Raw genomic sequence first — 24,405 nt, forward strand, 5'->3', positions numbered from 1 at the left:
GGCAAGAAGGGCCATAACAAAAAGATGAATGACGCCAACAAGAGCCAGGAGGTGCCGCCAGAGGTTGTGCCAAATGAAAGGCTTACATCCCAAGAACCATCTACTACTGAGGCGAGCGAGGATGACGTGGAGGTCCTGTCCGAGGACGTCTCGCTCGGTAAAGAGTGGGTTATGAAGGTTAACGTGGGGATGGACGCCATCGACATATTTGGCCAACGTTTGGGCAAGGTGGAGGGCACTCTTAGCGTTCTTGAGGGGCATACTCTTGAAAAGATTGAAAGCATCCGAAATGACTTGGAAGGGCACATGCAGGCTGAGATTGAGGTAAAGCAAACCATCACTACCTTAGAGTGCAGACTCATGGAGGCGTTGAGTACTATCGATGCCATGAAGACAAAGATAGTGGCACTCGAAGAGCAGGTCAACGTAGGTGTGACTGAGGCAGCCAACAGTGTTGTCGTGATGAGGGAGGCTAAGATCGAGGCTCCTAAGCCACCAGTGTTCAAAGGGGTTCGTGATGCACAAGAGGTGGAGAACTTTCTTTGGCACTTGGAGAACTATTTCAAGCATGGCAAAGTAAGGGACGATGAGGCCAAGATCAATACCGCTGTGTTGTACCTAACAGAGACTGCCATGCTATGGTGGAGAAGAAAGGTCGCTGATACTGACAGAGATCTATGCACAATCAACACGTGGGATCAGTTCAAGAATGAGTTCAAGCGACAGTTCTATCCAAATAATGTCTTGTACGAGGCAAGGCGCAAACTTAGAGAGTTGAAGCAGACAGGGAGCATCCGCGACTATGTCAAGGAGTTCACCACCCTCATGCTTCAAATTCCTAACCTCACTAGCGATGACTTGTTGTTTCACTTTATAGACGGGTTGCAAAATTGGGCTAAGCAGGAGTTGCAACGCCGTTAAGTCGCAGACATAGACCAAGCCATAGTGGAGGTCGAGTCTTTGATGGACTTCAGGCATGACAAGCACGGCAAAGGCCAAGGCAATGAGTCAAGGGGTAGCGATGCCAAAGATGGGAGAGACCATGGCGAGAGCAAGGAGTCGCAACAACAATACTCCAAGACTCAAAATGCAAATAAATTTGACGGCAAGAAGTCAGGTGGTTGTCAGGGCTATGCTGAAAAGAAGGCGCAGAACGAGAAGAAGGGATGCTACTTATGCGGAGGGCCTCACAGCTTCAAAACTTGCCCTAACCTGAAGAGCATTAGCGCTATGGTACGTGCAAGTCACGAGCAAACGCAAACACATAGTACGTGAATCACACAGTTGAGGACGATTAGACTATGTGGCGCTATCGCGAAGCAAGATAGTCAAACCAATGATAATAAAAACCAGTACGTGGATCTCACCATCAATAACAAGCCCGCTCGTGCACTGGTAGACACTGGGGCGACTCATAATTTTGTGACCGAGGCCGTAGCGAAAAGACTAGAATTGAAGCTCACTCCAATTAACGCCCTCGTCAAGACCGTGAATGCTAAGCCAGAAAATGCTCATGGTGTAGCTAATGGCGTTAGTGTCAAATTGGGCGATTGGAAAGGTACGACAAATTTTACCGCCACTACTATGGATATCTTTGACATTGTTTTAGGGCAAGAATTCTTCAGGCATTGCCACGCGATGATCGATCCCTACCTCCAACGTCTCTTGGTCATGGAGCGAGAAGGCGCTTGCATGGTGCCTACAGTGATTATGTCGCATGGACAGGGCCATGCACAACTTTCAGCTATGCAGCTTGTCAAGGGGCTCAAGGAAGAGGAGCCAACATTCATGGCAACCATTACAAGTTTGGAGGAAGATAATAGTACCCAAGAAACACCGCTGCCTTGGATAGATAATTTGCTCGAAGAAAACAAAGATGGTATTTTCGAAGAGCTACCTAAGAGCTTGCCTCTTAGGCATGAGCTGGATCACAAGATTGAGTTGGAGTATGAACCGGGAAAGGGTCAAGTCATGCATCGATTAATATCACCGCCTCACACGATAGGGAGATTGAAGCCATCATTGACTACTAGGCCAGGCGGAAACAAGGGCAAAAAGGCACTGCCATGTTCCTCATATATTGGAAGGGGAAATCACCGGAGGAGGCCGCATGGGGGCGGTATGAAGACTTGTGGCAGTTTAAAGACAAGATTCAAGAGTTTACACAGCAGCAGTGCGCCACGGTCGTCGCACCATCAGGTGGGGGAGAATGTGAGGACCCACCATGTCATCATGCCACATAGGTGCCACTTGGCACATATATTTGCCATATGGAATGATTACATAAGAGGAAAAGTAGATATTATAGGAAGATTCTAGAGATATAGGGAGGTTTCTCTTGGAAGACCCTAGAATTTCATAGATTTGCATGAAAAGTCCTTGGAATACTCTAGGTGTGTAGAGATTTCTAGAATAGGGGCTTATTAGTAAATATGTAGGGACTTGTCTAATAATTATTATTTACATACTAGTCCCTAGGTGAGTAGTATAAATAGGAAGGTCATTCATTTGTAAATCATCAAGCAAAATCAATCAAGTCTTCTATAACAAAAAGCTTCCTTCTAGCAAATTTCTCTTGTCTTTCTCAATTACTATTCCCTTAGCGATCTTGAGTGTAGTAAACTAGGCTGACTTGGCATAGCAAGATCGTGAGCAAGTTGTGCAAGAACGTGAGCGAGTTGTCAAGTGTCGCACGTGCGCTTAGTTGAAAACTAAGGACGTGACATCTATTTGTTATTGAGTTATAGTAATGTTTGACGTAATCAACCCTAAAAATTATTTTAAGGAGGCCAACAATCTAAAAATTCCTTAATTTGAAAATATTTACCTGCCAATAATTCTAAAGAAAAATTAACAAGTTATTTAGCGTAAATATTATTAAGAGCATTATTTGGAATGGTATAGATAACACACCTCAAGCGGCTTATGCAGGGACAAACTTAAGAAGATGGTGTGTCATTATCCGTATTAGAGTCAAGTCAGTAGAGAGTCCAAGTTTCACTCAGTAACGTATAACACTCCTAAGCATAATCTTAACAGAACTTTAACTAAGTACCAAAATATAAGAAAATGACAAAATGGTCCCTTATCTTTGGTAAAAAGATAATAAGTTCAAATAGCGTCTTTGAGTAAGGTTGTTCAAAACTAAACCGTAATCGATAACCTAACTGCAAAATTAGGTCATTGATAATGGGTTATCGGATTAACGATTGGTGAACGAAATAAAATTTTATAGTTAACATTTTATCAGTGCGGGGGTTAATTACTCAATTTTCTTATCAGGTTAACTGTTAACCCGTTAAGACTTATCGTATTTATATTTTCACCCCTAAGTATATGATGTATCTATTGTAAATCTTAAATCTAAAGCCTATATACGCTTCTTATCTATTCACCTTTGTTAAGGGAAATAGAAAGAGAGATTCACAGCAAAGAAAAACAATAGTCATGTGTTAATAGTCACTTTGTTGATGGTAATATTCATGGAAATTTGCCTTTGTAGTGGCAATGACTATTCTACGGAGTGCAGCGGCTACTGTCCTAAAGGCTATAGGAGACAATATGGAGTATTGTCTCAATGACTGTTGCCCATAAAAATAATTATAAAGATTTCGTCAGTTGAAATTGGATTACATGTTATGATTTTAATTTTCATTTTCATTGTCTCTTAGATTTAGTCGATACATCGCTTGATAACCGTCCGATAATTGCTAACGCGATACCGAGCCAACTGATATCTTACTAGTTGGCTAGTGGATTAGTACATTAAAAAATCGATAATTGATAAGCCAAAGTGTTAAGCGTAATCGTCCGCCCAATAAGCAGCCCTACTCTTTAGTATCATTTGAGTTTCATTTGAGCAGCTTTGATCTCTTAAGTTTTTCAAAATGAACATTTTGGTTTCCGTTAAATATTTATCAAACTTTGATTATTAAGTTTAATTGAATTGTAAAAATAGAAAATATTTAACAGGAACTCGCCTCTCTATCTCACAAAGGTAGGGGTAAGGTCTGTGTACATCCTGTTAGACCCCGTATTTTATACGTCGAGTTATTCGCGAAGGAATCGACGTGAGATAGAAACCTCGGATTTTTAATTTCTAAACTAGAACTAATCGGTTATAAATTTTACTTAGTATAAAAATGTTATTGGAGATTAGGAACTACTTAATTATGGTGTTAATTAAAATTTTGTGACAACCATGAACCAAGAAGGAACACCAACGTGCAATACACAAAAGATGACTCAAAGTCATCTAAAACAAGGCTATTATGGAAGACATACAAATATGCATTTAATGTTGATTCATCCACTACACTTTCATTATAATGTGGAAAATTAAATTGGAAGAAATATACATGTAGTATTTTGGCCAAGGTGGCTGAAATTGGAGGAGAAAAAGTTGAAGCATGCAATTGAATATTGAAGCATCCATTACTTTATGAAAGCATGCATTATTCTATGAAGACATAACATGGTGGGGGAATCATTTCACATTAAATAATGACCATTCATCTTGTATGATTACAATGGACAAAGAGTAGTGTATGAATCATCCACTACACATGCATATGTCTTGTAAACAATTGAAAAAAAAGAAGAAGAAGAAAGCAAACAAGAGAGAGGGTCGGCCAACAAGGTAGCCGAAAGTTGTAGGAAAGAAATAGAATTTAATGCAAAGTTAATTGAGTGCTCAAGGTCAAGAGTGGAGCATGTGTTGTGTCCAACTTGTAGGCATCATATTTTAACAAAATAAGGACTAAGGAGATCAGCAAATACATTCATTTCAACTACACAACACAAAGAAAGAAAACCTAAACCTAGAGAGAGAAAGCTCTCGGCCAAGCTTGGCTGATTTTGAGCTCCTTGAGTCTTGATCCAAAAATTATTTTCCAAGGTGTTTCAACCCTTTAGAAGGTCCCTAGAAACGTGAAGATAGTTATTGGAGCAGCAAGAACAAGTATTGGTTCATTTTACAAACTCTAGCCAAGTTGAGAAGTCAAGTTGTCAAGGTAAGATCTAACTTTCTTTTTCATGTATTAAGGGTGATGTAGATGTGTAAATATAAGTTGTATGCATGAAATAAGGTGTGTTTATGTTGGAACATGATAGTAACCACGAGGTTATAGGTGTTGATGTTGAAGTATGGTTGTAACTTGAAGAACATGAATCGCATGCATAAAATCATGAATGTTGGTGTTGGAATGACTATGTGGCCGAGGGGACTGTTTTGGTGGAAGTAATGAACTAATTTTCTTTAATAAATAGGGTTGTTACTATCATAGATCTCATGGTAAAAAGAATGAAAAGAATTGGAAGGTTAAAGGTGAAGTTGTGTTAGTATGAAAATAATTGAATCTATGATTTTATGTGAGTGATGTTGAAGCATGTTGAAACCGTGTATGGACTGTTTTGTGTGGAAGTTAGAGAACTGATTTTACTTGATATTTTGATTGTTATTGTCATGAATTTTATGATGGAAATAAAGGTGTTTAATGGGTGGAGTTGGAACTAAAGTCGTTTGTGAGTTGTTGTAAGGATTATAGAAATGACGATATAGCTTAGTTGCGTATGAATTGATGTTGTACTTGTCGTGTGGATAGCTGGTCATAACTTACTGAAATTATATGAAAAGAAGACATGAAATAATGTGTAAAAATCGTATGTGGTTGGCTTAGTATGTTCGTAAACGTTTGCAAGAATTCCGAACATTGTTATGTTGTCGGTTAGGGACTGTTTTGGATGTGTTGTTGGTTAGGGACTGTTTTGGACTTGTGTTTTCATTAAGTTGGAAAGACTAATTATAAGTTAAGAGTATACATCATGTTGTATGTTGGATGGGCTATTATAAGTTGTTACATGCAAACGTTAAGGCTACGAACTATTAGAAGTAACTTGATAATGTAGTAGCCGTATGTGAATCGTTATTGCATGTTGTGAATGTGGGTTGTTTAGAATATTGTGTGGGCTGTCCGGATTGGTATTGAACACATAATTATTGATGTTGGATTGGTTGTATGTGGTTGGTTTGGATACAAGAGAAAACGTCGTCTAAACATCTAGAAAGGAGTTACTAACGTTAGAATACGTTTTGAATCTCCCCGTAACTTAAACGTAGTTGTTGGCATCTTAATATAGGTTGAAGTATTATTGGGCAGCGTATACATATTGTGTGACGAATAAGCGCTAAAGGTATGTAAAGCTAACCCTTCTTTCTTTTTGGCATGATCGTTGTGAAATGAATATATGATATATATACGATTCCAAGGGAACTCCTATTCCTAGAGCCACTAGGATGGCTATTGATCTTGATTCCCATAACTTATGTTTTGTTTTATACATATTGATATGTACACATGATTTCAAAGTTCCATTTTGATATAATCCACAGGGACATCCGAAAGGTATATGATATGATTATTATTTGAAATTGCGAACGATGGTTCGTGTTGACTATTCCATTGAGTCCTTAAAAATGTTTTGAATTGCATATAGTTTCTTATTACCCTGCTCGTGCATGTCTCAATATATCTTTCACCGAGTCCCGGGCCGGGAATGTTATGTTATCGTGCATAGTTCACTGCATTACTCACCGAGTCCTTCATTAAAGGGCCGGGTACGGTATATATATGTATATGATGATATGATGATATGACGATATGACGATATGATGGTATGATGATGTGATGATATGATGAAATGATGATATGATATGGTGGCCAGGAGGGCATATGATGACCTTATTCACCGAGTCCCTCATTAAAGGGTCGGGTACGATATATACATGCATATGATATATGATATTGACAAATATGATTATGTTACAAAGGGAACTGTTTTGGCATTCTGGATATTGTACACATTTACTGTACTCCATATTTCAGTTATGATCCTTTTACTATATTTCACGCTTTACATGCTCGGTACATATTCCGTACTGACCCCCTTTCTTCGGGGGGCTGCGTTTCATGCCCGCAGGTGCAGATACTCGCTTTAGTGATCCGACAACTTAAGATTTCCCTTCTGCTATTTTGGAGAGTTCCGTTGTTCCGGAGCCCAGACTTTGGTACAGATCCTTCTTGATCTAAATTTATGCATATGTTGTCTAAGGGTACGACGGGGCCCTGTCCCGTCATATTTTACTGTTGAAACTCTTAGAGGTCTGTGGACATATGTGTGGGTCGTATTCAGACGTGATCAGTTGCGTGTGTGTTATCAGTATGATTATTCTATCGTGGTAGCAGCCTCGCCGGCTTGCAAATATTATCATGTTGTGGTAGCAGCCTTGTCGGCTTGCATTTATATGAATATTTATGCGACAGTTCCGAGACCATGGTTTGGCCGTTATATGATCCATATTGAGTTTGTTGTGAAAAGAACATATAGCTAAAGAACATGTATACGGGTGTCCAGTTCGTGCACCAGTCACGGCCTACGGGGTTGGGTCGTGACACATCCTACCCTTACAGCAGGGGCGGTGCTACACTTACTGAAGGGTGTTCATCCGAACACCTTTCGCCGGAAAATTGTACCGTGTATATAAGTAAAATTTTATTGAATTTGTAAACATATCGTAAAATGAACACCCTTCAAACAATAGAAGGAGTTAGTCCAACGGTTAAAGGTGTTCAAAATGCCCTAAGGGTTGCAAGTTCAATCTTGAGTTTCCCGCTTTGCTGCGTCTACTTATTTTTAAAACGAGACAGATCAAATGTTGGCTTGATTTACTTATTTTTCTTAATAGAAAATGAAGTATTCTATGGTTTGAATTAAGTCACAATACAAGGCTTTTAGAATAATAATCTTATTTTTTAATAAATTTATTTTACAAAAGGGGAAAACCTTTAAAAAACAATAGAACAACAAAAATTTTATGACTTAGCTAATATTAGGTAGTTAGATTTAAAGTTTTATGTGCACACCCACTCATCAATTTTTTTTAAAATTATTTACTACTTGAAACTTTGAACGCTCTTAGAAAAATTACTGCCTCCATCACTCCTTCGAGAGCCCACTTATGAAATCACACTTGATATATTGTTGTATTTAACAGGAATTCGCATTTGGAACTACACTTTCTGTAGTTTATATTATGGTCCATTAGAACTACCTTTTGTCATTCTAATCTATTTTTATGTGGTCTGTACTTTATGTTGCAGTTTCTGAAGACGAAAATTTATGACAGTTCTGGTTAAATTTTCTTTTACTGTTTCGATTAAATTTTACAATAACAGTTTAGTAAATATTTAAAGTTCACTTTTGATAAACTTAAAGAAACGAAGCTGTTCAACTGATAGTTAAAATTCTATTTTAAACCTAGTACCAAAATAAAGAACCACTTTTGTCATTTTTTTCTCACCAAAATACACTAGGCAAAAGGCAAAATTGCCCGCTACAGCCACCCTCAGTCAGTGGCACCATAGCTGATTCTAGCCTAGGTATTCACATAATTTCCACCTTTCTTGATCTTTATCAATTGCTCATCTGCATATATCTATCTACACACAAGTTATAGAATGATAATCAGAAATCAAATATCAAGAATCTGCATTTCTTTTCAAGAACCTTTTTTTAATACCAAAAATCTGTTCTTTATCAAACACTTTTCATCAACAACCCATGTTACACTTTACTCAGATATACAAAATTTGGACACCCATTTGAGGTCACTTTGTGCAAAGCCTAATCCTCAGTATATTAATGCATTTTCACATTTTAACCATGTAATTGATGATTTAGGTGAAACCCCATCTGAGTCAACTTGCAATTTTCTTGTTGTAACTTTGGCAAAGAATAAGGAGTACAATCTTGCTTTAAGGGTGTACCATAAAATGAGAAAAGTTCAAGTCTTGCCCAGGTTTTTATCATTAGCTGCTTTGGTTGAATGTTATGTTTATGTTCATAGCCCTAAGTTAGCAATTGGTGTCTTGGGATTGATGTTAAAGAATGGTTATAAGGTTAATGTATATCTTGTTAATGTTATATTGAAGGGTTTATGTGACAATGATATGGTTGTTAATGCTATTAAATTTGTTTGGGGTTTGGATATGAAAGAGGTAACGCCTGATATAGTTAGTTTTAACACCCTTATGAAAGGACTCTGTAAAGAAAAGAAAGTACAAGAGGCTTTGGATTTGAGGTTTAGTATGGAAAAAGTGGTGAATTTTACCCCAAACGCGCATTCATATGCCATTTTGATGGAGGGTCTTTGTTCGGTGGATAGGTTGGATGACAGTATTTTATTGTTGGAGGAGATGAGAAAAAAGGGCTTGAAAGAAGATGTTGTTGTGTATAGTACACTTATAAAAGGGCTTTGCAATAAAGGATATGTTAGTAGAGGGAAAGAACTTTTGAATGAGATGTTGGAGAAAGGAATTTCTCCAAGTGTAGTCACGTATTCTTGTTTAATTAACGGATTTTGTAAGCAGGGAAAATTGAAAGAAACTACAATGTTATATGATGATATGTTGGACCGCGGAATCCAGCCTGATGTTGTTACTTTTACGGGCATGATTGGTGGGCTCGGGAATAACGGGATGGCTAAAAAAGCAATGGAATTGTTCAATTTAATGATACGTAGGGGTGAAGAGCCCGGAAACATAACCTACAATATTCTTTTACGTGCACTGTGCAAGGAAAGATTGTTGACCGATGCTTTTCAAATTTTAAAATTGATGATAGAGAAAGGCAAAACACCCGACGTGATCACCTATAATACGCTAGTAAAAGGACTTTGTGAAATTGGGAAAGTGGATGATGCTGTGACAATTTTTGATTCTATGTTGGGTGACGAGACTTATGTTCAGCCGGATGTTATAACATTGAACGTACTAATTCGTGGGCTTTGCCAAGATGGGAACCTCGATAAGGCTGGAAAAATTCATAACAAGATGGTTGAGAAGAAGTCTCTAGTTGATATTGGAACTTTTACTGTACTTATTGGAGCTTATATAAAGGCAGGCGACATTGTCAAAGCTTTTGAACTTTGGAAGCAGCTAAATCAATTGAATCTTATTCCAGATTCAATAACATATAGCACCATAATTGATGGATTTTGCAAGTTGAGTGCGCTCAATATTGCAAAAGGGTTGTTTCTCTGGTTTAGACAAAAGGGATATTATTATCCAACTGCTTTTGATTACAACAGCTTGATGGATGCCTTATGCAAAGAGGGTAGTTTGGAGCAAGCAAGGAAATTGTTTCAAGAGATGTTAGATGGAAATTGTGAACCAGATGTAATCTCATACAATATTATCATCCGTTCAGCTCTGGAAGCAAGAAATTTGCAGTCTGCTAAGGAGTTGCTTATTGATATGTCTAAGAGGGGTTTGAATCCCGATGCTTTCACTTTCTCCATATTAATAAACAGGTTTTCGCAGCTAGGACAGTTGAAGGAGGCGAAAAAATTATTTGAGAGAATGAGTGCATCTGGCTTGACACCGGACATTACTGTATATGACTGTTTACTCAAGGGTCTTAGTTTGAACGGTGAAACAGAAGAAATTATTAAGTTGCTTCACAAAATGGCTTCTAAGGGCATTGAACTAGACCTCGGACTTACTTCAACCATCATGGAATGTCTTTGTAATGTTTCTGAAGATCTTAATGTGGAGGAATTGTTGCCAAACTTTTCGCAGAAAAACTCAAAAGAATTTAGTATTCCCTGTAGTGAATTGTTGAAGAAGCTTCGCAAGAGTCTTCCCGAGCTTCAGTTAGATTCTGCTTTGTAGTACAAATTCACACGCTTCTGGCAGCTGATGAGAGAGCTTTTTTTCTTTTTTTTACATAGGTCAGTATTACATTTTGACTTTTAAAGCTTTTGAAATGCAAATGCAGAGTATGTTATCCCATAGTCTATTATTTCCTCTTAAATTTTTTTCTTGTCGATATGCAAGTAAAGGTATCTATGTTGATTATATAGTTTGTGAGAGATATCGTGTAATCATCTAAGTTGCCTCTGTTTCCAGGAGACCGGGTGTTGGTCCTTCCATCTGCAGTAAAGGGCATAACGTTGAATCCCCCAATATCGATCACTGCAACCCTGCATTGCAAGAACTCAGATGGCCTTCTAGGGTACTCAAGTGAACTTAAAATTCATGGTAATTGGTCTCTGTTCACTTCCACGTGCTTTTTTATGTGGGACATCGTGATAGCAAAAGAATGGAATTTGTTAGCATCACAAATCGCTTAGTTTCTTTATGAGCGTCACAGTGATAGGGCTCCATGTTTCATCAAAAAATGATAGGGCTCCATATTTTCTCTGAAGATTTTGTTGATTCCCTTACACGGAACTTAGCAGTTCGCAGTTAGGTCACTTCTTTCGCCACTAATATTTTCTGATCATCCAAAGAGACCTGGTGATGAGGATCCTTCTCCTCGCCATAATTATGTTTAGAAACGTGTTGGACATAAATGCCCATTTTGATGGTCTTGACGCTGCAAGTTATTCCAACTACCTTCCCCTAATTCTCGATAGGAGATTTATCGGTGTGGTGAATGATTGGTAAATTTTTCTTTCTTTTTCAAGGGAAAGAACATGGATGTGTAATCAACAGTCTATTCGTGCAACATTTAATACTTACCTGTTTTAGGGGCTGTCATTCGTCTGTAATTTTGCATTTAGAATATACTGTAGCTTTCAGGATGATTTTCAAGCTTTTGCTCTAGAACTTAAGATACTGGAGCGATGCATTTAATCATGACCTACGTATTGATGTGTATAGGTTAAGACTAAAGAGTTGTTCCATTATTTGAACCGCTGATGTTTTTCGTGCTTTATATCTAGCAATGAAGGGGCCTAGCGATCTAAACTTCATTTGCATCGCCTGTATATAATATAACAACCACGGTGAAATCTGGGGCCAAAGGGTTGGCATTCAGAGATCTTGCATGCACAGAATTTTGAGAAGTCTTTTTTTGCTCTTTCAACTGGGAGTTATATGAATATTATATTTACGTACCACCAACAGGTTTATTTTCAGTTACCCAAATAACATACTCATGTTAGCTGAAAATTTCTCTAGTATATGGAAATTGCAGCCTCCATTTTTTTTTTGGGATAACTGTGATGTACAGGTCAACTTGTGCGCACCTCGACTAATTCCACGGGATACCTGCTACCTCCCCAGCAATAGGTACCAAGTAACTCTGTCCACCAAGGCTTAGACAACTGAGAAGAAATCACCTAGCGTTTTTGTCTTTCGCTGAGATTTGAACTTGAGACATCATGGTTATCCTCCCACTTCATTGACCACTCAGACAAACATTTGATACTTTTCCTTTTTTGTAAATCAGTCAAGTCTATGCAAACTCCAAGGAAATTCCATGTTTCTTTCTCTTGTTTGAGTTGATTTTTAGCAGTGATAATGTCTTCTAAACAATGTACAATTGTTTACTGCACTATTTCTGTTATCTTATATATTTTTACCTTTATTCTAACTGAAACTATCTTCCATCTTGCTTCAGAACCATGGGTGTAAAAGTTCTACTGCTCCAGAAAATGGAAGTTATTCAGAGCATGATGCACATGCAATGAGGGTCAACAGAAGTTATCCAGAGCATGGTGCACCGGAAATGAGGGTCAACAGAAGTTATTCAGAGCATATTGCACAAGAAATGAGGGCCAACACACATATCAATCGTAACATTCGAAGAGGGAGCTACAGTCTAACGGCTTTACCTGGTAATTTGATCTTATGTCAGATTTATATTTCTTATGTTTTGTAGTACGTTAAGAACCTAGATATCTCCTGGGGAGGTGCTGGTTGTGGGAGGTCAGCCAGCTTTTTGCAATGCAATAGAATACATGCTTGAGTTGCTGAAGGATGATCCTTTTATAGAGGCATCTTTGTTTTAAAGCGTCCAAAAGCTTCTAGATGTTTGTAAATGTCATTCTATTGTGGAGGAAAAGGCATTTGAAGTGCATCAGTTGTAAGAAAAAAGCTCCCTTTGTGGATACTCGATTTTGTGCGGAGAACCATGTCTATCCTCTAGAACCTATGGGGATCATCAATGTACATGTAACATATTTCAGGGTGGAGACAGGGATCAAGGTCTTTGCAATCTCAGTCGTAAGTGCTTTTAGTGGCAATATCTTATGGCTGTCTGATTTATTTTCTTAGTTTTTGCATTCGATGTACCAAAAACTTAAAAAAAAAAAATCCACTAATAGAAAGTTTCTCATTGTCTCTCCTCAAGGAGATGGCAAGTGAAGAAATTATATATTATCTGTTCGCATGGATAGTTGTTTAGAGTAGTCAGCTCTTATATTGGATGTTGTTGCAATGCCGGCTAGACTATGTCAAATGGGGAATTGATGTCAGTCAAGTACTTCCCTCCTCTGAAGTTTGTATTTCATATATCTATACATCTGTTTCTAATGTTTCTGCTCTCTCTTGTTAGCACTCTACCAACACCACTTTCAACTCTTTTTGATAAGTAAATAAGACTTTTATTCATGAATTGCTCCAAGATGGTTCGTAACAGGGTACATTAAGGTCGTACTGATTAAACAAAAACGAAATAGGGTACATCAGATCATTAGAAAACCCAGCCCCCTAGCTGCTGTTCTAACCAGTGAGCTGACACTGTTATATGCAGCTCTCCTGCTTACCCTGTATCTGCTGTGAATTTTGTAGTTTAGCTGAAGCATCCTCTAGTGCATCTGTTGACTATAGCAGTAATGGTAACTTTAACTCCTTTTTGCCAGTTAATTTCTGGTGATTCTATAACATACTTCTTAGTTGTTTGACTTTGTTCCCTGAGGTATGTTAAGGTAAGCATTTTGATGGCCAATTATCTGCAGATGCAGGACTTGCCCGAGAATTCCGTGTTGTGCGAGATAATAGAGTTAACCAAAATGTCAATAGAGTGGTAAAGGATGTCCAGACTTCGACATCTGCTGAACCAGTGATTTCAAATTCTTCTGTACAGAGGTATATGCGCTGTAATACTTTCTATACTTAAAGGGAACTGGCTGATCAAAATAATGTAAATATAGTATGTTTGCCTCTACATGATATCTTGATTGAATATTCAATTTCTAGGTTAGTCAATATCCAATGAGCTGTTTAATTAAAGGGTGGACCTGGAATTGATTGAATGCCATGAGATATTTACTTTGGAAGTTGAGGTGTATTTCCTACAATGTGCATGGCTTATATTTTGATGTTTTAGTCAAATGGTGATCAAGCTCTTAAAATAGCTATTTTACCCTCTCTTATCCGTTTGTTTTTTATTTTACGCGCAGCTTTGGGGCTAGTGGGGCAATACAGACCTGCCAATTATGTTCATGTACACCTGTGTGTGTCAGTTCTGCTTAGTTCGATCTTGTGTAGTAGAGGTGTGCATTTAGATTTAAGGAAAATTGGAACCCTCTCCCAATTAGTTGAATCTTTTTTCATTATCTACCTTGATAATATACCATTTTCATCTTAAATTAGATGAATTCCTGTAACTAACATGACCACTGAGAAAAATTGAAGTTTGGATTAATATATTTAAAAAAATAGCTGAACAGGCAATTAATCAAATTTAAACATAATAGTTGAACAGGTAACATAGTCAAGTGACATGTTATTGTTATTGCATGTGTAATAATTTCCTATCTATGTATATGTCTAATGCATTTTTTTGGGTATTTTTCCCTCATGTATATCCCAGGATGTTGTCGCCTTTTGAGTATTATCCTTTTATCCAACTCGAATTGAATGAATGTAGACACCTTTTATCTTATAACTGCATTAATTTTGTTGATTTCGACCGAGATGAAACTTGGTAACTGATTCCTGCTTCTTTGGCCATTCATTATTCACAGATATTTGTAGTGCCTTAAATGTTACTGTGCCACACCATTATGAGAATCATACTTCTGTTCATGTTCCCTTTTTTATTTTTGCAAGTTTACTTCTGTCATGTACCTCTGAATTTTATTTTCTACCTTTTATCTTAAAGATAAAACTCCTAAAAGTTCTTTGGTTCGGCAACGCCAATATATCTTCTTTGTCTTCTTGTGATCATTTTTACTGCATTTGCTGTACATCATTGTATAAGGTGTGACTATTATCTGTTATTTCCTGTGCTTTGATTATTCTATGTTATCTGTGTCGCTTGCGTTACTTCATTTCCATATCGCTTTGAATCTCTTAGCCGTATCTGACCTCTTTTTATGTTTTTATTGAGTCGAGGGTCTCTCGGAAACAGCCATCCTACCTTGGTAGGAGTAAGGTCTGCGTACACTCTACCCTCCCCAGACCCCACGTTGTGGGATTCCACTGGGTTGTTGTTGTTGTTGTTGTTGTTATACTTGAGGCCCATTATTGTTTTAGTATGGTATTTCCCCCCTCTATTGAGTAACTCACAACTTTTAACTAATAATGTTTATGTTTTTCTTGCTGGACTTTGCAGCAGTTCAAAAGGGACTTCTGACAATACTTTATCCTCTGGGAGTCGTTCATCTCAAGCCCCAAATAGGAATTCTCAACATACACACTCCAATGATGCTAATTTAAGTAACTAAAGGTCAAATTTTTTCTGGACAAATGCATGCATCTGTTTCGAATGCTGCTCCACAGATAGGAGGGGTGAAGCCAAATGGTTCTCGGCCACATTCTATTACACCATCTAGCAATTATGTCATTGAAGTTTATTTGTCCTTTTCAGATCCCGTTCATGTACCATCTCTTGATTCAGATCGGCTGCAAAAGTTGGTGCTATTAAGCGTGAGGTTGGGGTGGTGGGTGCTCGTCGCCAGTCTGCTGAAACTTTTGCCAAGTCCTCATCTTCACCAAGCAGGTCATCTTCAAACTTACACATGGAGCAGGCCCGACAGGATGGTGGTACCGCACTGCACATTAACAATAAGTTAGAACAATGCAGATCTTATTAGAAGAGAACGTTATATTGATAAATTTCTATTCACAGAAATAATGCTCGCAGTATAGTGGGTGATGAATATTCCGCAATGAAAATAAAGCATTCCAAATTTTGTCAAGCACTAACCGTTAAACCGATAGAGAAAAAATAAAAGGAATTTTTTAACCAAGACATGTTTCTTTAATTGAACTTCTTTTTTGATGTTTGACCTGAATAATATAACGCTCTCAACTTTTATGTTTTTGTTCATGTTATTAAGTTGATGTATTGTGCACTAACCCATTATTGTTTTTATCAAGATTCTAATTATGTGGATATTTAAATTGCAGGATTTAATAGATTAAATTTTCAAGAAATAAATATTTAGAGATATCACAGTGTAGATACGAATAAACAAACAGATAATATCTTTATATCTAGAAGTTAAGTTTTATACTTTGATGAAATAACCAATTACATAAATTCTAGAATAATGTGAAAATCGTTGGTTAAATTATTATTGGTAAGACATCTAATAATAGCACAAAGTATTGTATTTTTTAAGATAAATATATTTATTCTCATTTTCTCAAAATGTATCAAACCTCAGAGAAGAAGAAATATATTATTTAAGATTATAATTTTATCATATCAAAGGACTCAAGGAAAAATCTAAATACTTATTATAATTACCGGGTAATTCAGCAACTAAGTCAATATAACAATATTATTATGTCATTTAAGTGAATGTTGCATCATTTTAACATTCATTGTTATTTCACATAATTTATTCTTTTCGTATAGAATTTGTAAGTTATTGACACGTGCAATGCATGTACGCTGATACTAGTTCCATGTATAATATGGTAGGTTCTTTTAGTTCAAATTAGGCTTTAAAGTTTTATTTAAAAGTTTAAGCTGATATGCTAAAGGAATAATGGCAAAACTGGCTAGCGATTGGGCCTAGTTGATTTGTAAAGAAAATGTACTGGCTAAGTTAACTAACAAATCTATATATAATATAAAGCTAGACATAAACAATCCTATGTGGCACCTCTCTATGGCTTCCATTGACATTTATCTTTTTTCTCATTTTTTTGAGTTTTTCTCCCTATTTCTTATTTATTTTATTGTGACAATGAATATCTTAATTCTCATAATACTAATAATAGCATTTATTACCCTGTAATTAGCATTTGTTAATATTTATTAATATCTATGCATGCACGAATTCAAATTCTGTCAAGAGAAATAACTCATTGTCTTGATAACTCTTCTCCTTTCCTATAATTTAATACTAATAATAAATGATAGTACTAATACTGGATCTTTAATACCTATGCATTTATCCTGCCAATTATCTCTGGCCTTTGATTTCCCTAACGTTACCCTTTCCGATGTCTTTTTGTATTATATGCATTATGGGTGTAAATAAATTTTGTTGTAAATGGGTACATAAATCCCTCTATTAAGAGGTGTTCAAAGCCGGTAGAACTCTTTTGCAATGAACTTTTATTCATTCGTGATGGAACGTAAGCAGGCTTACACGTGAGCTAATCATATCTTCTACGAATCCTAATTCAGTAAGGTAAGGAAAATGATCCATCCGACTATATACTGCAAATATATTCAAATGAATGATTTTTATCAGGCAAATGTTTAGAAATCTGTTGCTAACTCATTATTTATTAATATGATATGAAGGTGATAATAAGTTGTTCAGAGACAAAATATTGATTTTACGCTACGTTTGGAATCTTCTTTTTTTCGTATCTTTTGTCTTTTCGTAGTTTTTAGCTTAGAATATTATTATTTTGATGTAAGTTATATACTCTAATTTTCTTTTAGGATAATAAAGATATGTTAGTTTGTTGCTGATAATAATTGTCTTCGAATGCGGTTTGTTTTCTTCTAATTCTCTTATTTGGTGGATGTAATTTTATTTACTTTTTATTTTTATTTTTTTGGTGATTCATTGAAATGGTGCGTTTGACTGATCATAATTATAATTTTGAATTGATGTTATTTTCTTCTTTTTTGTTTCATTATGTTTAGGACCTAGAAGTAGAGCTTTCTACTTTGATCTCTAAATTTGGATGTTTACGAAAGAGACGCAAAGATTGTTGATAATTTTTAGGTTAATGTATATATTCTTTTAGTTAAAGTTTTTCACAAGCTTAAACTCTCTCATCATTTTTAATTTTCCCAATTAATGAACCAATAACAAACTTTTTACTATTATAACAAACTTTATTAACTAGGTTGGATATTTTCAGAAATAATTCTATTGCCGAAGTTTGCTCAACTCTTTAGAAATTAAACTATATAATTCATACGCTCGATAATGCGAGTGATATTTGTTCGCAATTTCAAATAAATCTAAGGACACAGTTATTGTCGCGGTTAGTCTGCCAACAAGCGACTAATCCTGCCAACAGTGATAGAACGGTTATTTATTTTTTCTCGATTTTGATGGATAACAATAAAATGTAGTTTCATTGTTTGTGATTTAGTGCAGCTACTGATGTATGGTTCTTTATTTGAGTTTTGAAAGAAAAATTAACTGAAATATTTTTAAAAGGTTGAAATATGTTAGACAATAATAATAATAAATAAATAGATAAATACGATTAGTAATTATAACAATAATAATTATTATGTTAGCCATAATTAATATATCACAATTTATGGCAAGTAGAAAAACTAATCTTTTGCTTCACTTAAAGATAACAAGACATAATTTTTCTTGGTTTGACGTTTAATGGATATATTTTTTATTTATTTTTTATTTTTTATATGATTAAAGACACAAATAGAAAAAGGTTATTTACATCCTTCGCTGATTTAATATATTCTTACACATTTGATTTTATCTTTCAATAATTTATATATGGATGTCTTTTATTGTATGTCTATTTTTTAAGATTTCTATTATATATTTTTGTATCTCTTTTTGTCAAGAAAATTTATAAAATATGTGTCTAACCGCGCGAAGCACGGACAAGTTAACTAGTCTATATATAATATAAAGCTAGGCATAGGTAAGATGATGTGACACCTCTCTATGACTACCATTTCTATTTATCATTTTTTCTCCCTTTTTTGCCTTTTTTCTTCATTTTAAAATTAATGTGATATATATTAAAAAGCCAAAAAAGTCACTCTCTTTAATTTTATTAATTACGCCTCTTACTTCTCTTAATTACACCTTTTCCACTTCCTCTGTAACCATTGGTAGTGGTAACCTTCGACTATATTTTTCACCTCCTAGAGGACTTTTTTTATTCATCTTTTCATTTGTCTTATTTTTAAAAAGAATCACATATGTAACTTACCTCTTTATTGGGAGGTTATGACTTTTCAAATCCATAACCCCCAATAATTAACGTGTTATAAATTGCATCTTTCCTTCTTCTTTTTTCTCAATAAATTGCATCTTCCCTACGTGATAAGAAACATGACCTTGGGGGACGTGATTTTATTAAGAAGTTTTCCTCCGCCAAAGCATGAACAAGCAAGATGCACTATTTGTGGAATGTAGATGCTGAACAAAGTGGTGGACATTTCCTATGCCAAAGAAATTTCTCTTTGCCCTGTAGCACTTTCTTTTAACGGTGCTAGATTTTAAGTCTATTCATCCTTTTTTTTTTTTTAATATATATATGTATATTTCTGTTTACTATCCCATGCCTTATACATTTTCTTTTTCATGTATTTTCTATATATTCAAAAAAAGTTCTAGATAAACAAGAAAATATACATATAGATATATGAACTTACTCTTTTGTCTTTTAGATGCCATTAGAGTCAAGTCGTGGGTGTTAGAGATTGGAGATTTTAGTTACACCATCTATCTATGTTTCTTTCTTTTGTTTTATATTTTTATTCTATATTTAATCTGTTTTAATATGTTAATTGTTCAAGTGTAATTTCATTGTTGAATTTATTGTTGAGATTTTGAAAAATATTTTGAGAGTATACATCACCATTGTTAGTGTATGAAATATATTTGTTTTCTTTTCTTTGTGAACTGCCTTTATAACTTGCTACATTCTGTTCTCTTCCTTTTTCCGTTTCTAATTCTGGTTAAATGTTCCATTTCTCCTACAATATGGATTTAGTGAAAAGGTATGAAAGCAAAATTCAAGAAATAGTAGCAAAATTATTTCACTTATAAAGAACCATTAGTTCAAAGCACGGGGTCTGTCAATTATTTGAGATTAAACTATGTACTTCATTCGGAAGATTTCAAAATCACCACCAAGGCATTCATTTATTTACATGTTATTCCAAATCTTTTATCAGTTTGGTCTTATAGAAGGTTCCGCAACTTTGTTGTCAACTAGATTAGCGTAAATTTTGATGTTCTTTAAACCTTGTATTCATGTTTGTTGTCACCAATGTTTTCACTTTCACTTTAGAATAGATGGTAGTTCTTCCATAAATTTTAATGGAACTTGTTTGTGAGGTTGTTGTTTCCTTTTTGTTTGAATTGATAATATTTTTTTAATATTTACTATTAGGAAAAGGTTAGTTCCTATATTCAAATAGTTTTTCACGACCGCGCGACGCGCGGACAAATATACTAGTTCTAGCATAAAGGAGAATATGCTGGTTTCACTGGAAATTTGTAACTGTCTGTATAATGACTATCCAGTAATTCGAGAAGAGTACATGAGTGGCTCTTGAAGTGTTCCCCCTGAAGTCCATCTACCAGTGTATAGTATATTGCTCATCTGTGGATTTCCTTAGTACTGTGTTTGGGTTGTAGCAGAATAACTGACGTTCACTTCATTGTACATCTTTAAAGTCTTGGTCTGTTGGGGAAATATTGTCCACTTCTGCTCCTGTGTGACTTTTTCTCTGTTTATCTGTGTGTAATGAAGTCTTTCATATGGGTTTTTGAAGATTACTTGTTTCTTTAGAGATGAAATTATCTATGTTGTTGTTTCAGGTTTTGTTTTGTAAATGGAGTTTCCTGGGTTGTTTCTACTATTTGGTTAATGATTGATAGCTCATTTTAGAAAATTATGATGAAAGAATTAACCTAATAGCGGGGTGAAACTAAAAATAGCCAGTGAATGAATGATACCCTTTCATCCCAATTTATGTGGCACCATTTAACTAGACACAAAGTTTAATAAAGAAAGGAACACTTTTGAAGTTTGTAGTCCAACACAAGCCTTAGATATTTGTGTGGTTGTAAATCATTTCATAAAGTTAAATTGTTTCTAGATATAGAAAGATGACATTCTTTTTGGGACAGACTAAAAAAAAATGTGCCACATAAATTCGGACAAAGGGAGTATATGTATAATCCATGTATAATATGTGTATAACCGTGTATACTCAGTGCTAAATCTATGTATATTGGCTAGAAAAGTAACCGGCGAATCCAATCTGCTAGTTGTTTAAAGATCATATTTTGATGTTCTATTGGTGTAATATGACAATTATAATATAATCCACTATAGCAAATTCAGGGAGGTAGGTAGATGGTAGATAAAAGAGCCTTTGCTCTGTGAAATTTCTTTTGTTTTTGTTACTGGGAATACTTTATGATCTAACTACCTTTTTTTTTTTTTTTAGTTTTGTGTAATTATGGGGAAGGTGCTGCTGAGCAAATAAGATTATTTGGTCGTCATTTTTGGTCATTTTTAACTTATATTCTTCCGCTCATTTTCGCTGTTTGTACTGCAATTTGAAGATAAAATGTAAGTACCTGAAATAGTGTTTTAAAAGGCAGTTTCAAGACTCGCTTTGGGGCTCGTCTAGGGGAGGGGCACTCAGGGGCGGATGTACCAAGAGCCCAAGGTGTTCACCCGAACACCGGACAAAAAATTACAGTATATATTTAGGGTAAATTTTATGTGTTTATGTACATATATTAACTTTTGAACACCCTGAACATATATTACAGTGTATATTTAGGTTCAATTATTTTTCCGAACACTCTGAGTGAAAATCCTGAATCCGCCACTGGAGGCACTGGCAAAACGTCCCGGGACTCACGTGCGGGGCTTAGTTTCTGTAAGGCTTACGCCCAAAGTGCCGGATTGTACGCCCTAAACACGCCTAACGTCCAACTATCGGGGCTAGCCTAACAGTTCTTACACAAATTATATGTTAAATTCCTTAATTAAAATCGTTGACCCTCATAACTATTTAACAAATGAATGATACTTAATAGTTTTTCATATATAGAAATAAGATGATTAAGTGTAACTCAAATAACAAGTCGTAGTATCGCATATTTACTATTTGAGAACATCGTGAGGGTGAATATCACTTAATATTACTTTTAAAAATACATAGCCGATTTGTACATTTTCACTTGTCATTGGTCTTTTGTCCTATATATCAAAATTATCATATTTTATTATTTCGCTATTTGAAAGTAATTTTCATTTTATTCATGAAGCAATTACGTTTTAATTACAATACTGATAAAGTTTATTGATATAAAATGAATAATATGATAGTAATATTGTTTTAAGAAATTGTGATTTTTTCATTGTTTGAAAAGTTAAGATGTTAGAATTGATTTGTATTTCATAATAGTTTTTATTTTATTGTATTGTTTATACTTGTAAAATTATGTTATATATAATTACAAGTTGTAAGCAGGGTTGGCTCAAGGGTGAGGCTAGTAAAGATTTTGTTTTAGACCCTCAAACTTTTGAGGTCCTAAACATTTTTACCGATGAATTTTATGGTTTAAGTTTCTCTTAAATAATATTGAAGATTGTAAAAAGAAGTACAAAATATATATAACAAAATAAAGAAAAAACACTATCTATGTTTTAAAACTTTGAACTAAACTACTCAAATCTTCATATTATTAAATAAAATTTTTACAATAACATCCTAGGTAATGTCTTTAAAACACATGACTAATATCTTATTGACTTGAATTGATCTTCACTAATATAAATACTAATGTTACTATTACCATTTATTTACAGTTTTTTTTAATGTAATTTTACTCATTTAAAAATATTTATTATAATATTTTACACCCCGTGCCTCCGGGCTTACGCCTCGCCGAGGCAAATGTAAAATGCCCTGCCTTATGTCCCTGTCTTTTAAAACACTGCTTGAAACAGTCTCTAATTATAGTCCAATCTACAATTGTATATGTCGTTGTTGCAATGCATTACTTTTTATGTGAAAATCTTAGCTAATTATGGTATTATTTTGATGCAGCAAAAGATTGCGGAAGAAGGTGAATGAGTTTGAAGCTTTAGGAAGTAGTACTCTCAGCTTGCCCAGTAGTACGTGACCGTTAAATTAGTTAAAATAGAGCAATTGCGAATAAGTTACAGTTTAGTCCCTGTTAGTTTAACTTGCTATTTCCTTTATTTGCACATTAGACCCGATAATTATTTAAAGGGTCCCTTACTAACTCGTACTACCTTATCTCTTTTTCGATGCGAAACGTTAGTCATATAGGGTTTAGCTGGTAGTATAAATTGTAATTGTTCTCTTCTTTCGTAGCGTATTATCTAAGAGAAAATACCTAGCCGAAATTTAGCTAAGTTTCTTCTACTTCCTTATTTTTCAGTTTTTGCTACTGTCTAATCTGTTCTGCAACATATTTAAGTTATATTTTGCTACTTTGTTCAATCGGTGAATTGTTGTTTAGTTTCTTGACTCTTAGTTCTATCAATTAATTCAAGCCACGATGTGTCCGAAGAAGACTTGTTGGCCATAGATAGAGCAACAGCTCATTTGAAACTGTTGCAGGAACGTATTGCAATGCGATGTGATGAATGGAGTCTCTAAATAGAGATATGCCAGTGTGTCCATAGACCGCTTTAACGTAGTGACTTTTCTTGCTAATTTGTAATCATTTAAGGCCGGGAAAGCTGGTGGTGAGAAATGGAAAGTAATGTTTGAATCTGTAAGCTAATACATAAAGCCCATTACTTGTGCAAATCTTGTGTGAAATCAAAGGCTTACATAAAAGCCATTTCATGAGTTTTTTTTTTTTTTTAAGGAGATGTCTTCCCTAGTTTACAGATATTCTAAGTTTTGAGCACAACGACTTGATGCAAAATTGTATGGATAAGTTATTCCATTTATGAAATAAACTCTTGCCTTTCTTGTTTATCTTCGTCCGGGAAAAATTCCCCTCGACTAATTTGATTGCCTCTTTATGTACAAAAAGCAAATCATTATTAGATATCCCAACACTTTACCCAAATGAAATGGAGACGTCTTCTTCGTAAGTACTGAACGCAGTAAGGGCCCTCTCTTAAAAAACATTTTGCCTATTCATGCAAGGCAACGATTCGTGGAAACCAAATTCCAAGTTTTCAAACTTAAAATAGTTTAAAGGAACCGAATATTAAGTCTACAGACTCAAAATCAGTTTGCTACCAGAGTCTACCACAAAGCTTTCTGTCTTTGAAAGTCAAGTCGGAATAATTCTAAGAACTCATTTGGTATGAGGGATAATGGATAAATAATCCCGGGATTAAATTTGATATGAGTTTATTTCATGTTTGATTAGGATAAAATCGTGGTATAACTAATCTCGGGTTTAGTCAT

At 35.2% G+C, this 24,405-nt stretch overlaps 1 protein-coding gene across 5 annotated transcripts; it reads left to right on the top strand.

Moving 5' to 3' along the window:
* The first annotated feature begins 8,315 nt into the window (after nt 1–8,315).
* LOC132616938 (pentatricopeptide repeat-containing protein At4g28010) lies at nt 8,316–16,121 on the top strand. Of its 5 annotated transcripts, none has more exons than XM_060331722.1 (6): nt 8,316–10,789; nt 10,968–11,099; nt 12,466–12,682; nt 13,638–13,684; nt 13,805–13,934; nt 15,406–16,121. In XM_060331722.1, exon 1 carries the CDS (start codon nt 8,517–8,519, stop codon nt 10,728–10,730), a length of 2,214 nt encoding a protein of 737 aa, XP_060187705.1. In that variant the 5' UTR covers nt 8,316–8,516; the 3' UTR covers nt 10,731–10,789; nt 10,968–11,099; nt 12,466–12,682; nt 13,638–13,684; nt 13,805–13,934; nt 15,406–16,121. The 5 variants fall into 5 exon arrangements, with proteins under 5 accessions (XP_060187705.1, XP_060187708.1, XP_060187706.1 ...); XM_060331725.1 differs by lacking the exon at nt 13,638–13,684 and having other exon boundaries at nt 15,409–15,519; nt 15,661–16,121; XM_060331723.1 differs by lacking the exon at nt 13,638–13,684 and having other exon boundaries at nt 15,406–15,519; nt 15,661–16,120.
* The last annotated feature ends 8,284 nt before the right edge of the window (nt 16,122–24,405 follow it).

The sequence above is a fragment of the Lycium barbarum genome, chromosome 11 (assembly GCF_019175385.1).
Source record: "Lycium barbarum isolate Lr01 chromosome 11, ASM1917538v2, whole genome shotgun sequence".
In the NCBI taxonomy this organism is placed as follows: Eukaryota; Viridiplantae; Streptophyta; class Magnoliopsida; order Solanales; family Solanaceae; genus Lycium; species Lycium barbarum.